The 14,382-nt window shown below is 41.2% G+C and overlaps 1 protein-coding gene and 1 non-coding gene across 3 annotated transcripts; both read right to left on the bottom strand.

The window, feature by feature from the left end:
* Positions 1–2,076: 2,076 nt before the first annotated feature.
* Positions 2,077–14,166, bottom strand: RPLP2 (ribosomal protein lateral stalk subunit P2). 2 transcript variants are annotated; one of them, XM_067540541.1, is made up of 5 exons: positions 14,104–14,166; positions 8,840–8,963; positions 5,173–5,221; positions 2,858–2,956; positions 2,077–2,196 (listed from the first exon to the last, which is right to left on the bottom strand). In XM_067540541.1, the coding sequence occupies exons 2-5, from the start codon at positions 8,960–8,962 to the stop codon at positions 2,120–2,122; spliced, it is 348 nt and encodes a 115-aa protein (XP_067396642.1). In that variant the 5' UTR covers position 8,963; positions 14,104–14,166; the 3' UTR covers positions 2,077–2,119. The 2 variants fall into 2 exon arrangements, with proteins under 2 accessions (XP_067396642.1, XP_067396641.1); XM_067540540.1 differs by lacking the exon at positions 14,104–14,166 and adding an exon at positions 10,595–10,703.
* Positions 4,829–4,961, bottom strand: LOC137148188 (small nucleolar RNA SNORA52). Its single transcript, XR_010918467.1, has one exon. It is a non-coding gene; the product is annotated as a small nucleolar RNA SNORA52 (small nucleolar RNA).
* Positions 14,167–14,382: the final 216 nt, after the last annotated feature.

The raw sequence follows: 14,382 nt of genomic DNA, 5'->3' as shown, positions 1-14,382 counted from the left end.
AACTAGAAGGGTTGGTGAGGAGGTGGGGTTTGCTGTGCCTTCCCAGCTTGCAAGTAGTCTAGCCAGAAGGGTTAAGTACCTCACCTGGTGCTTGGATGAGAACTAGCTGATTTTTATTTGGCCCAGGGAACATGTAAGTGATGTTGGCTGTAGGGAAAAAAAATGGCAGAAATAATATCACCTCTTTTGACTGAGGGAGGGGCTAGCCCACCATTTGTGGGCAAGTGAGCAATCCAGGAGACTGGCTGGACTCCCAGCCACTATTAGAAAATCAGGTAGAGGCTACAGCCACAATCAGCTTTTTTCAGCTACATACAAAAAGAGCCTGTGCCTGTTTCTTTCAGCTAGACCTCTGCAACTGTGCTGTCAGCCCCTCTCGTGCAGACTACTCTAATATGACCTGTGGTGTTATGCATCTTAAATCTAGCCAAAAACTAATGCTGTGTTCACGTGTTACAGATACATCTTGTCCTGACACCACCGCTTCTTCAAGGCCTGCAATGGCTATTTATTACATTGGCACTGTAGCATAGTCAAGGTTGTATCACAGACATCAGTCCAATGGGAGCTTTAAACCTTGATTTTGTACAAACCTCACTGAAGTGGCAAAAATCAAAACATCACATTGGTGAGCACAGTTTGAGCTTTTCATGGTGGGTTGATAAAAAATGAATGGTAGAGAGAACAAATTAAAAAATACCTTTGGCAAATTTTCACTCTTCTTTGTACCCTTTTTAAAGAAATCTAACATGCTGGAGGCCTGTCCTTTGACCACAATATTGCTCCTCCAACGTCAATTGCTCAAATAGCACAGATTCATAGGTGGCTTGTTTATAGAGTATTTTACAACGTTTTAGCCATAAGACAACACATGCACCAGGCAGAACCCACCAACTTTAAACGAGTCAGACAGGGAACCCAGGGGCAAGGTCTTTGAGCTAGGAAAGAGGAAACCATTTCAAATCTCACCTCTATTTAAAATTTCCATGTACGTAACTATCCTTAATATTGACCAAGCCCATGAACCCTTCTCTAGAAGGCAGTCAGGGAGGAGCTGCTGAATCCCCCTTATTTAAAGCAAGTTAGCACAGAGCCTGTGCAAGAACCCTGAATGCATGAAACCCAGGTCTCTAGTGGTAAGATTTTCAAAAGTGCCTCAGCAAGTTAGGCACCCAAATCCTAGTGACTTTCAGTGGAACTTCAGTTCTTGTTACTAAAGCACTTACTAGTACAGCTGAAACGTACAGCTTGTATGTAAACAAGGTAACTCAAGACCATACTTAACCTCAGCAGTGTTAGCCACTATAACTTCCCAAAAACAAGAAATAAGTCCATCTGTTGACATAATTGATATTAAAGCTGTGAAGTGATTTAAGATTGTGTTCGCAAGTTTGATGAAATCGAGGTATGCATTGCTTTTGGAGATCTGTTGGAGATGGAAGTGAAATCCTTACAGAGTGTGTTGTTGACAGCATTGTAGGCAACATGCAGGTGGAAAGGAATACACAAGTCTTGGAATAAGATCTAATTTGGCAACGAAATCAGTGCAGTTTTGGTCCTTTGCAGAATATAATAATTTACAAGAGTGAGCTTTGAAGTTATGTAGTAGAATTTACAAGCTAATTATGATTTTCTTTCCATTGGGTTTCAGACAATTTAGCATTGGGTTGGCAGCTTCACATGACAAGCAATTAATGGCATCCTATTAAAAACACATCTGGATAATAACTGGCATTTTTTATGGTTGATCTAACAGACATGTAATTAGAATTATCTCTGAGATGGGCAAGTTTAGGTAGAACTGCCTTCTACAGACCGTAGTTATTTCTTACCCCAAAAAGGGAGCCATTGTCCAAAATTTAAAAAAAAAAAAAAAGGAGCCTAAAGTTGGGCACCAAGTCCATGTGAGATTTTCAAAAGTGTTTAAGTGATTTAGAAGCATAATCCCATTGGCTTTTCCTAAATGCAGAATCAACAAGGCTAGTTAAGATTCTCTTTAAACAGAACCCAAATCCAGAACACTGTTCTTAGACAAAAGTGAATGAACTCTAGTGGCAGGATAAGAAAAACTCAAAATCCATTTTAAACAAAATTTTTTAATAACTTCTGTAGCAAAAGTTTAATCAAATAGGCCAAATCCCATGTCATCGTCAGATTCCTCAGACTCCTCCTTCTTCTCTTCTTTCTTCTCCTCAGCTGCAGAGAGAAGATTTAAACAGCGTTTACTCTCATCTAGGAATATTTTAAAGTACTCTTGGGGCATTGAAGGTATGAGGAGATCCCAAAAGCGCTCTTCATGAAAGCGTATCTCCCAATTAAGTGGACACAAGTCATCCCTTTAAGTTTCAGTCTCCATATCTACTCTGTGCATTACTAACCGATTCGTTTTCTTTTTAACCAAGAAGTTTCAAGATTAAGAGCCAAATGATGCCTTCAGAGACATATGCACAACGCTCAGTGACATCCACAGGAGCTGCATACACATCTGAGGGCCCATTTTGGCTCTATGGACTTAAAGCAGAACTAATTAATGAAGGTGAGGAGCAAGCAACTGTGAATAAAGGTTAGATAACTCTTACTGCTTGACTGGTTTTAACTAAATGCCTTCTATGCACACCACCTTAACAGTTCATTGCCTGGTACAGTGCAGAGATTGCCCTTAGCACTAAACCATGTCAGTTAATATTTCAATCTCAGGGCACAAAGCCAAACTACAGTAAAAGAAAGAAAAGCTTCCTACGTTTACATGACAGGGATTATAAGGCACTAAGCTTTTAATGTATGAAATGGACCCCTCTCCCCCCTCAGAAAACTCAATTTCTTCCTTTGTTTCTACACACTGCAAAAGTACACTCACCGGCAGCAGGAGTGGCACCAGCAGCAGGAGCAGCAGAACCTGCTCCAGCTGAGGCTGCTACAGCTCCACCTGCTGGCATGCTGGCAAGTTTGCCATAACCTGTAAGGGACAGAAGGGTGGGATATAGTAATTAAGCACTCAGAGCAGACCTGGCCCTGCAAATCCTGCAACATGCAGAACCAAAATGATACAGTAAGATGGCACTAGTCAATATGGTATATGGACATGTCTATGATAGGATGAAACAAATGAGAAAAATATAAAAAATACATAAGGGATCTGATTACAAGATAGCCTCTGACTGAAGTTAACCCATACTAGCCACCTGCAAGGAACAACGAGTTGCAGGGTATTTTTGTTTAAAATACAGCACATTTTACAAGAAGATTTTAAAGTTTAAGACTTAAGCACTGAGCAGTTAGACTGCAGAAAGTCAACCTGGTGTTGACAATAGTTTTGGGCAGAATTCTTATTTGCTTACAAAATCCCCCAAATCTCTCTAACTCCACATTAAAAAGGCAGACATCAAAAGCAAGCAAACTTTCTTTTCCTGTGTTTAATGAAGCATCCTGAGACAAGCATTTCCCATAGAACCTCTGCTAGGTTCTGTCTATTCTATGTTGTCTACAATGTTGCACGATCTGCATTAGAACTGTGTGAATAATTGATTTAGTTTACTGGCCATTGGGAAAAAATAAAATAGTGTTTTGGGCTCAATCAAAACAATTTTTTTCTGGGAAACTAAAATGTGGAAAAAATGTTTTGAAGTTTTGCTTGTTTTTTTTTTTTAAATTAAAAACGTTGCCATTTTGGAAATGTTTCAATTTTACAGGAAAACTTTTTTTGGTTTCTTTGTTTTTCCAACCTAAACATTTTGGTGAATTTGACCTGAATTTGTGAAATGATTCAATTGACCAAAATCTGAGTTCTTCAATGAAAGAAAAATTCCAGTACAAAAAGTTTCATTCACCTGTAATCTGGATACATCACAGTAATCCTGACAATGTGGACTAACTTAAACTGTGCTTCTGAAATGTGCTACAACCTTGGACTTTGCCGGAATGCAGCACTGTTTGGGAATATGATTAGATTCCCATGTATAGCAAGATACCAAACAGCATTTTAGCTATTCCAAGGAGTACTGTCTTATAACCAGGCCCCTACAACACAGTAGGAATTACATTACAGATGGGACCTTTGAGATTAGTGAACTCACTACTGCTTAATGTGTCCAGTTTCTGGAAAGTTAGCTCTCTTGTGAATACTGAGACTCCCTCTGCTTTCAAAGTTTGCTTACCCAGTCGTTTTGCTTGTACTTTATTTCTAAGAATCAATTTCAAAATAATTGCTTAGTATTTCAGATCCCCATAACTAGCAAAATAAACATGTTTTATAATCATGTTACATTCTAGGAAGCCATTCCATCAGACAACTGACAATCATTTAAATGTATGTGGTAAGTGCACGCATAATTGCTTTCAGGTCTTTATACAACACTCACAAATATCCAATAACTGCTGTACTTACTGATAATCATTAAGCCCTGATCCTGTGAACACATAGGCACATGAGTACAGTCACATACGTGCTTACGTTTTTGAAGGAATGGGGATTAAGTCATTAAAGCGCTTTGGGCTACTTGAACTATTCAGCATGCTATAATAAAACAATGCATTTGGTCAGAGCAAAAGAGTCAATAAGAGGAACATGCAATTTTTTATGCCTTTCTAAATTTATTTATATCTATTGATTTTGCATTCAAAATAAAATCAGATTTTCACTTCAGTGTTCTCTCTCAATAAGATTTATCATTCCTATGTCTCCCTGAAATAAAGAACCGGGGGCTTGTGAATGAATGCTTTACTTCATGGTGAAATGACTTCTCGGAGAAAGAAAGTTCAGGAGCACAGTTGGATAAACCAAGAACTCCAATTTAGAATGCTAAAGTCTGGCTCATTCTCCCAACTAGCAACATGTCCAGAAAACTCTTGTTATGAGTCAACTAACTGTAAACTCATATTAAAGAGCACTTCCCAATTTAATCTGGTCCACAAGCGAAACCTAGCAGGTACTGGCACTGACCTGCAGGAGTTAGGATGGACCCCTACCCATTAGATTTAATATACTCAATTATCCCAAATTGTATCTTAATTGAGAGCCTTCTAAAGCAAGTCTGATTTAGCGAGGAAAAACAAAAGATGCAAGAAAAATCTGGCAATTCTCTGCTCTGAAGGGTCTTTAAATTAGGGACTGAACTAGAGGAAGCAATCATCATAAATGTCACCCCCAAGCCAACACCATGAGAGTTTACTTACCCTGAGCAATGACATCCTCTATGTTTTTTCCATTCAGTTCACCAATAACCTATGGGAATTACATATAAAGTGTGAAAACAAACTGTTTGGAAAACTATTTTAAGTGTTATTCAGTCAGGCTTCTGTGCAATACTACTTATCCAGCTGCTTATAAGACTCCATCTTGCCCTATTTCACAAGAGGAGGAACAATAAATACGAGGGGGGGGGGGGTTTAAATAACTTATTTTACATTTAATTTTAAATTGACAACTTATAAGACTCAAATATATGATCTATTAAAATCATTTAAATAATTACAAAAACAGTATTAAGTGATACATGTTTGCTGCTAAAGTTTTAAAGAAAGTCAAACCACTGAACTGGGGGAAGTCACTGGCTAAGCACGAGGAAACGGAGTTCATTGAAGTGCTAAATCAGATTTTGACAGCAGGAGCCTCTCTATACAGAATATTTTTTCATTTCAGTTTATTCTTCTAGTTTAGTTCAATGACTAGTTCACTCAAAGTTAAGAAACCAATTGGGAGCTGAAAAAGCAGGAAAGCTTGTTTTCCTCTTCTACTTTATGAACAAAAGCTAAGTGTGAGGATGAGATCTACTAGATCTAAAATCTTGAAGGTCCTGGTGACCAGAAATAATCAGTTCAATTCAACAACTACAGATAAATACTTCCTATGTTTAATAAATCAGTTTTAACTGCAAAACATGTTTTGACAAACTCTCTTCCTTCGGTATCGAACACATTCAAAGTAGTTTTATTTAATCAAAAATTAAATGCTATTTTTGTGGTTTTTAATTACATTTGAATTTTCATCCAAATAGAGCTTGGCACAAACCACAAGTAAAAAATTAATCTAGAAAATAAGAAATACATCATTCATCATTTTCTAACATAAAAAGGTAAAAATTAAGACAATTAATGTAAGTTAAGATATATAACTTCTTATGCAGATGTATCCACATGGTTACCAAAAAACAAGACCAAATTTAGTATAAAATATATATTTAGTTGCAAATCAATGGTTACCAAACCAATGAGAATCAATTTTTTTTTTTTTTTTTTTTTTTTTTTTTTTTTTTAAGGAGAATAACTAAAAAATATAAATGCAAAGCAAGATTAAAATCCATGATTTAAATCAATCCACTCTGTAGGGCACGGAAATCCAAACAAGTCCACTGTTGGAAATAAAAATACTAAGTGTGTCATGAGAAGAAAAACTGAAAATTCTGATACTAGCGCTCCTGTGCTTTTCTGTAGTCATTTCCTCATGAAGTCCATTTCAATGAGTTCACAATGAATTCAGAAAGCTGACAGCAATCAAGAATAGACAAGTTTTCAACAAGCCACAAAGCAGACCCACTGCAATGGTGTGTTAGGCATTTTAGAAACTGATGTATCCCTTTCATGGGTGTGCTCTGCAACACTGGATCCTGAACTGGCATCCCAATGTGCTGTGCTTTCCTCAGCACTCTGACATATGTTAAAGCCCAGTTGGTCATTTCAACTTTTCACTGGAATGGAAATTCTAACTTCTATTTTGCTACCAAAGTTGGAGTGCAGTCTGAGAAAGATTAAATAGGAAAACAAACTGCTACCATCTCAGCAATAAGCATTAAAAATCCATGGTGCTGCAGCTCTTCCAGGTGTGTTTTGGCTATTGGGTAACAGTGCAGGATAACCAGGAGTCACAAACCAATGTAAACAAACAGAGGCAAGATCCTAAACATAGGAACTATAATATCAAAGTAAACATTTTTCAACAACTCATCTCCTGCTCAAGTGAAGCAAGCAATATGTGAAGTGCCATGTTTGTGTTTATTTACTCAGAAAGGTGTGTTTGAAGAATCCTCTAGAGTTATATTGGGGGTAAGATCCGGTCAGTGCTAACAAATACAGATAAGTGAATGATGACAAGAACAAATTCCAACATAACTGTGTGGGAAAGGGTCAATCAGTGAAAACTACATGAGTTTATGAAGGTGCAGGTAACCACAATAAAAATGTGTCAGTCTGAAACACAAAGCCGAATAAGAACCTCTATTTCAGAGTGCAGAACCATATCCTAGCACTGCATGGATTCTGGTTGCAGAGAACTAACCACTCATTTGGTTGGATTTCTGAAGATTATGGTCATATCTACACTAGACAGCTTACAGCAGCACAGCTGTACCAATGCAGCTGAGCCACTGTAAGGTCTCCAGTGTAGTTGCTCTATGCCAATAGGAGACAGCTCTTCAGTTGACATAATTAATCCACCCCCAACGATGGATGGTAGCTATGTCGATGGGAGAAACTCTCCCACTGAGATAGCGCTGTCCACAGTGGCGCGTACATTGGTGTAACTTATGTCGCTCCGAGTGTCGGGGGGTGGGGTCACACACCTGAGCAACATAAGTTATACCAACATAAGTGTTTAGACATAGCCTAAAACTATCCATCTGAAAAACCTAGTTTCCCCTCATCATCTCTCTTAATACATCTTGTTACATTTGACACACCATGTCTGCAAACAAGATGATCTCATTTGAAAATTCTTATTACAGAATTTCATCAATTTTATTTTCAATGCCCTTTAAAACACACACATTTACATATATCTCTATATAGATATATATTCCCCCCTTCAAACAGGAATGAAAACTCCATTATATCATGAGAAATATTTAAATCTCTCTTCCTAATCTTCTTTCAAGCCTCTCTCTTCCACACAACCTTTCAACACTGATCTCCAGATTGACATTAACCCTGCATGATCTTGTCTGTGTTTTCCTAGGTAATATAACATCTGGATGTTTCTCATTTACTTCCCTGCCATTGCAGGGGCCTCAGGCATTGGTGCACCTCATTGTTTGCTATGCTCTGCCTGTCACATACAATAGTTTGAGGGTTGAAATACTTTGGTTTAATTCCAATTAGGTTTAGTATGCAAGTGTCTGAGTTGTATAAGTGGCCAGGTTGTGTTAGTGGCCTGTGATATACAAGGGGTCCAACTAGATGTTACTCCAGTCTCTCCTGGCCTCAAACTATGTATGTGACTATTTGACTGTGACCTTCATACCAGTGACAAGGACTAGTATGTTGTACAGAAAATGCTGGGTATATACATGGTACCCCATAAATGTAGTGCATGATGTTTTTCAGCCTTTTGCCACAAAGGTGTGACCCTCCACTAGAATTATATCCATTTATTTTAAGGTGGTGCATAACTGCACATTGAACATATATATTGAACATATCTCACTGGCATTTCTTTTGCCACAGGCAACAGCTAAGCAAGCAACTACCAGCCTCTGATAAGAGCAATTCGACATAACCATTGTATGCAGTGTAGTTGTAGCCACATCCATCCCAGGATACCACCCACCTTGTCTCTCTAATTAGAGAAACCTATTAGCTAATACAAGTGGGGTTTCTAATGATATCCAGCGAGGTTATTCAGTCTGAACTTTTATAAATAAGAGAGCCAGTGATCTACAGAAATTCTACCCCAAATACTTTTGATTGGGCAATTGGCACTTGAGGGAGCATAACCACATACACACCCATAATAGGAAAGAAACAAATATTTTTGAATACCCCCTGAAGTAATCAGATAAAGATTCTTAGCCAAGTGAATACAGAAGTGACTCCAATTTAGATATTATACTATCAGTTACTACACTGTCACCTTGTTCAGGCGTTCATCATCTGTCTCGATGCCTACACTGTCGAGAATCTTCTTCAAGTCCTTTGAAGAGGGGGACTCGTTGCCCCCAAGGACAGCCAGAAGATAAGCAGCAACGTAACGCATTCTGAAAGAGAATTAAAAACTTTAACGTTGAGGCTGCAACAGATTTTAGAAGCCAGGGACTTGTTTCCAGCTCTCTGGGGCCCTGTCTTAACTACAAAAAAAAAAAACTGTGTTCTTAACTGGAGTTAACTAACTCACAATAAAATCCTAGTGAAGATGAGGCAGTTTTCATGAGCTAGCAGAGTTCTGGGGGAGCCTTGCCTTTAACTCTACCTGCTAACCCATATGAAATGGCAAATGACCTTATCTTCCCTAGGATGTTACCTCAAGTTAAGAACACACCTTACCCCCACCTCCATCATGAAGACAAGACCTTAGAAAAGTTGCTAGTTTAAACAGTTGGTTTTAAAAGTGTTCTAAAATAAATAATGGCTTTTACCTAAATCCACTAGGAAAGTTAACACACACACACAACTCTCTACTCTGAGAATATTGTGTAAGTGATGCATACTAATTTTCCTGAGAACCTCAGCAGTTCTTTTAAATGTAGAAGTTTCCCAAGCAGAAAGAGCTTATAACTGGGCTGGGCATCTGTAAACAGGGCAACCACCAGCAGATTCCCAATTTCTAGGAGATGTGGCGGGCACGCTAACTGCCAGCACCAGTCTCCGATCTATCCCCCGCCAGGCAACCCGTTTGGGAGGAATTTTCTCACACACACACACCACTGTTTTAGTGCCCTAAATGGGGATATGGATTCAGATAACCAAGAGCATCCCAACCTTATGTCAACTAGGGATCATTCACATTAATGCTTCATGCAGACCAAAAATTACACTTCCAGCCATTAACAGGGGCATCAGAGAAAGGAGGGTGAGGGGGGGAGCAGAGAACTTGAACAAGCAGCAACTCAGCAGCACCTTTCTGAACAGGGCCCGCTGGATAAGTGTCAATCACAAGCTGAAAATATTAAATCCATGCAGGGGCCCCTGCCCTGCCAGGCGATGGGCATGTCCCAGGCAGGCACAGCCCAGCCTCGGAGGGGCTCCGCAAGCCCAGGAAAGGGGGCTCCCTCCAGCTGTGTGGGCAGGGCCGTTTTAAGACCTTTATAGGCCCCCCGACCGCAATAACTAATTTGATTTTAAGCTAGTAATAAAGAGTTTTTTAAACAAAAATAAAAAAATATCTATACATATAAACATGTTTCGTAGGCCCTAGGCACTGTGCCTATTGTGCCTCATGGATAATACGGCCCTGCATGCGGGCAGGGGGCAGCAGGGGGCAGCGGTAGAGGGGCAGAGACGCCCCCTTCCCTGAAGAGCGCCCCCCCCCCCACTTTGCTACGCCCCCTGGCCCAGGCTCCCATCCCCCTATTCACTGGGGTCCCAGGTGCCCCCGCCCCCGGTCCCGCGGGCACTCCCACCCCCGGCCCCTCCCCCCGCTGGGGTCCCGGCACTGCCCCCCGGCCCCGGCAGCTCCCCGCTCGCTGGGATCCCAACACGCCCAGGCTGCCCCTCCCCCGGCCCCAGCTTGCTAGGCCCGGCGCGGGGCCAGCACATGGCCGCCATCGCATCGCTCCTCCTTAATCCTCCCCCGCTCCCGCATGGTCGCGACCCGGCCCGGTTCCCGGCAATGGCGGGGGGGAGCTCCGGGCGCGCTCATTAGAAGGAAGGGGGGGCGCCGCACACTTACTTCAGCGAGCGCAGGCAGAACGGGAGCTGGGCAGCGGAACGTGCGCTCCAGACGCGGCCCAGTGGCGAAAGGAAAGGGCAGGGCTTAGACAAGGGCTTCTTCCTTTTCCCCCCCACACCCCAACAAGCTGCTCTGCCATTGGACGCAGCGGGTGGGGGTACATAGCCCCTCCAGCCAACGAGAAGCCAGATAGTTATAGTCACTGCGGCTGCGGCCGCCATGACACCAGAGGAAACGCTCTGACCCGTGTGGGGTCCACCGTACAGACACCAGGGAGGGGTAGGGGGAACCCGGCGTGGCTCGCGCCCTGGCATCCGGCAGCTCCCGCCCAGTCCCAGTGCTGGGAGCGGAGACACAGGCGGGCTCAGAGTAGCTCAGCTGGGAGCGCGCTCGACTGAAGATCTTACCTAGGGGCTGCTGGGGGCAAGCACCATGGTGCCAGGCCCACTGGGGACTGGGAGTGGCAGGGGACCTTCACCTCCCCTCCTGCCCAGCTGTGGGCAGGGGGGCGGGCTGGAGAGAGGGCCCCCTCGCATGGGGCAGTCACTCCTTCCTAGCTGCTATGCAGCAGCTCGACCTACCGCCCAACAGCATGCAGCTTGCCACACGGCCAATCAATTTATTGAATTTCATTTGATTGATTTTAGATCAAGTCTCCCCTTTGTCGAGGTCCTTGTTAATTCTAAGGCTGCCCTGCCAAGCCCTAACACTGCCTCCCAACTTGGTGTCATCTGCAAATTTTATGAGTATACACTCCACCCCCCCGCAATCCAAGTCAATACTTTGATTTAAGGATAATGTATTATCACCTTATCATAAATCCAGAGCACCTCCCATCATCAAAGTCCTGGCAAGTGAGAGAAAAAGTCACATCAGTAGTATATGTACTTCCTGGAGAGGGGATGGATGGCTCAAGAGATTGTTGACAGGATAAGGAAGTTTGGTTCTCTGCTTCAAATCTATCTTGAATTAGCAGTAACTGAAAATCCTCATAGAGGTGTGCAAAGAGTTTGGCTGTTTCTGGGCAGTTTTCTAGCAGACAAGAATCTACATAGCAAAGACTGTGGTCCCTCATCGTGGTTGGCAGTCCTGGCAAAGAGGCTAAGGCCTAAAATAGGTTTGGAGACTCAGTAATTAATATTAGTATAACACGCAGAAGCCCCAGTTAAGGTTAAAATGCAATTGTGGAAATACTGCAGGGAAACTTGAACTGCCACTGCTCATGCTGTACCTGTACAGTAAACGATACAAGTGATATGCAGTTATAAGCACTTCCACATACTATTGGAACTAGGTGCCTCCTATAAGCAGCTCAGACACTGGGCTATCTGACTGAAGCAAAGCTTCCGAAAAGCAATATGGTAAATCAAAAAAATATATATATACACATGGCAATTGTTTTTTAGTTAGAATCATAGAACCATAGAGTTACAAGGGTCCGCAAGGATCATCTAGTGATTCTAGTCTAACCTCCTGCCAAGATGCAGGTCCTGCCCTTTGTGGCAAGAGAACAATTTTTCTCCCTCTTTTTTTTAAAATGGCAGCTGAGCCTTTCAAGTATTTGAAGACCACCATAATTTCATTGTCTGATCCAGGAAAAACCCTCTGATAGCAACATGGGTTTGCAAAGTTTATCTTCCCCCCCGTGACAAAGTTTAAAATGGAAATCTGTCTCAAAAATAAAAAAGGTTTCATTTTAGATTTAAAAAACTCTAAAATTAAAATAATCAAAGTTCAAACTATCTTCACAAAACAATCTGATTCTTCAAAAAAAATTGTCAAAACCAATTGACAAAAAAAGTGTTACTTTGCTCACTTGCAAGAATTACAAGAATAAACCTGCAACCCCACAATACTATTTTTAAAACAAAACAAACAGATTCATTTGTCAGAGAGAACTGCACTTTAAACTTAGGAAAGGAAATAGAAAAAATGCAATGTTGATTAGAACATCTTTGTTCTTTGACAAATCTGAAAATAAACCAAGTGCAGTTCCACTCCGAAGCTGTAAAAATGCATTGTGGAGCTTATTTTTGCACTTAAAACTGGTCACTTTGGTTTCTGAACAGTTTGGTGTCTAACATTTTTTGATGAAAAATATTTTTATTGTGGTGGGGGTGATTTTAAACCTACTAAAAACAATTTTTTAGATAAATTTCCATTTTAAAGTTTGTCATGAAAAAAAGAATCTTTGTGAAAAGATTGGAATGAAAGAAAAAAAAAAACAAAACCCTCATTACTACATTTTCAGCTAGCTCTATTCACAATGATTTCCAGAGAAAGTTTGCTCATTTTACACATAAAATTGCTTTTTCTAACTGCTAGCCCTACAAACCTAAACTGCAGTAAGAGGTTTCTTCCTGGATCATATATCATCAATTGAGCTCCATTGTCAGACACCATTACATCTGTGCAACTCCGCTATCTTCAATTGGGCTACAGAAGTAAACTTGGAGCAGGAGACTAGACACAATAGTTGGAATTTAATGAACAGTTCTCTAGATGATGCATGAGCCAAGATAGAATCCAATTCTTGCTCTCTGAGCTGGGTAGGCTCTGAAGAGTTAACATTAATTGTGACCCCTGAAGTAAGCAGATCTGGCCAACCAACTAAATAAAGATCTGTTGAATAAGAAGGTAGCCATTTTACATAGGTAGTTGTCAGAGTACAAGTGCCTTTTTACATGCCTCCCTCAAGCAAAAAGGAAAATAGAAGAGAGAGCATAAGGACCCTACACAGCAGTCTGATGGAAGTGTGAACAGGTTTCCTTTTTACAGCTAGAGGAGCAGAGTTTTGTGGGAAAAATTAGGAATTCAGCTCTAGTGGCTTTTCATTATAGTCATTTGCTACAGCAGCTTTAGATTCAGGGCCCCTACTGACACCAAGGGGAGTCCTGCATGAATAAGATATAGAGGGGGAGCATTTTGGCCACTGAATACTGGGTACTTGTTATGATGCCTGTAAATAAACCACTTGCATCTGAAGAATAGGCACCAGGGGTTGGACTTCATATATCCAATAGATTAAAATCTTCCCAACCCCACTTTCAAAGCACAAAACCTCTACAGCTTATGTATATAAGAAATGCATCTAGACAATCACAGACATACCCCAGTCTGTTACAGGGACACCCAGTTGGCCGTAGGGATATAAACCTGACATCAAATGGTAGGAACTTCTGCCCTACCTTCACAAGCCACAAACAAAAAAAAAGCCACAAACAAGGGCAACAGCTTTAAAAAAAAAAAAAAAAAAAAAAAAAAAAGACAGAGATAGGCCCTCATAATGCTGATACAAGCTCTATGCATACAAATCCACACAGAACCCCATTTAAGCCAACAGGGGCTTTCTCTACACACAGCACTCATTACAAGATGGGGATCCAAGCCATTGAAGCCAAACACAAAACAAATGTCTTCTCACAACCAGAGAGCAAAACATTAAAGTACTCTTGTGCTACTGCTTCAAACATAGAGCTTTGAGCTAGGTTCATTCCAAGCCATTTTACCCTGTTCCCCTGCCATAACACTGCTCCAGAAAAACTAGTGCCCTTCTGACCCACTATCCCCCCCCCCCCCCTTTCCTCTTTTTTATACTCCTGTATGACCAATCATCTTCACCTGAAACCAATTTCATCCTTGCCCCCTCCCCCTCTTGGTTGAGTTCTTGTTCCTGTTGCATTAGCTGTTCATCCTCTGATCGGAGACAGAGTTTTCAGGGTGGTATGGTAAGAGAGGCACTGTCATCAAAACCTCTCCCCCAGCTAGCCTAAAGCCCCTTTAGTCCC

This window comes from Emydura macquarii, unplaced genomic scaffold (genome assembly GCF_026122565.2).
Source record: "Emydura macquarii macquarii isolate MOO-44397 ecotype Brisbane River unplaced genomic scaffold, CSIRO-AGI_Emac_v2 contig_587, whole genome shotgun sequence".
Taxonomy (NCBI): Eukaryota; Metazoa; Chordata; order Testudines; family Chelidae; genus Emydura; species Emydura macquarii.
The sequence above is the reverse complement of the archived record's forward strand: the minus strand, read 5'-3'. Positions and strand labels throughout refer to the sequence as shown.

Coding starts and splice junctions, on each gene's coding strand:
- RPLP2 (XM_067540541.1), bottom strand. CDS start 8,962: ATGCGTTACGTTGCTGCTTATCTTCTGGCTGTCCTTGGGGGCAACGAG. Junction 2,957..5,172: donor AGAGGATGTCATTGCTCAGG/GTAAGTAAACTC, acceptor TGTCCCTTACAG/GTTATGGCAAACTTGCCAGC. Junction 2,197..2,857: donor TGGTGCCACTCCTGCTGCCG/GTGAGTGTACTT, acceptor TTCTCTCTGCAG/CTGAGGAGAAGAAAGAAGAG.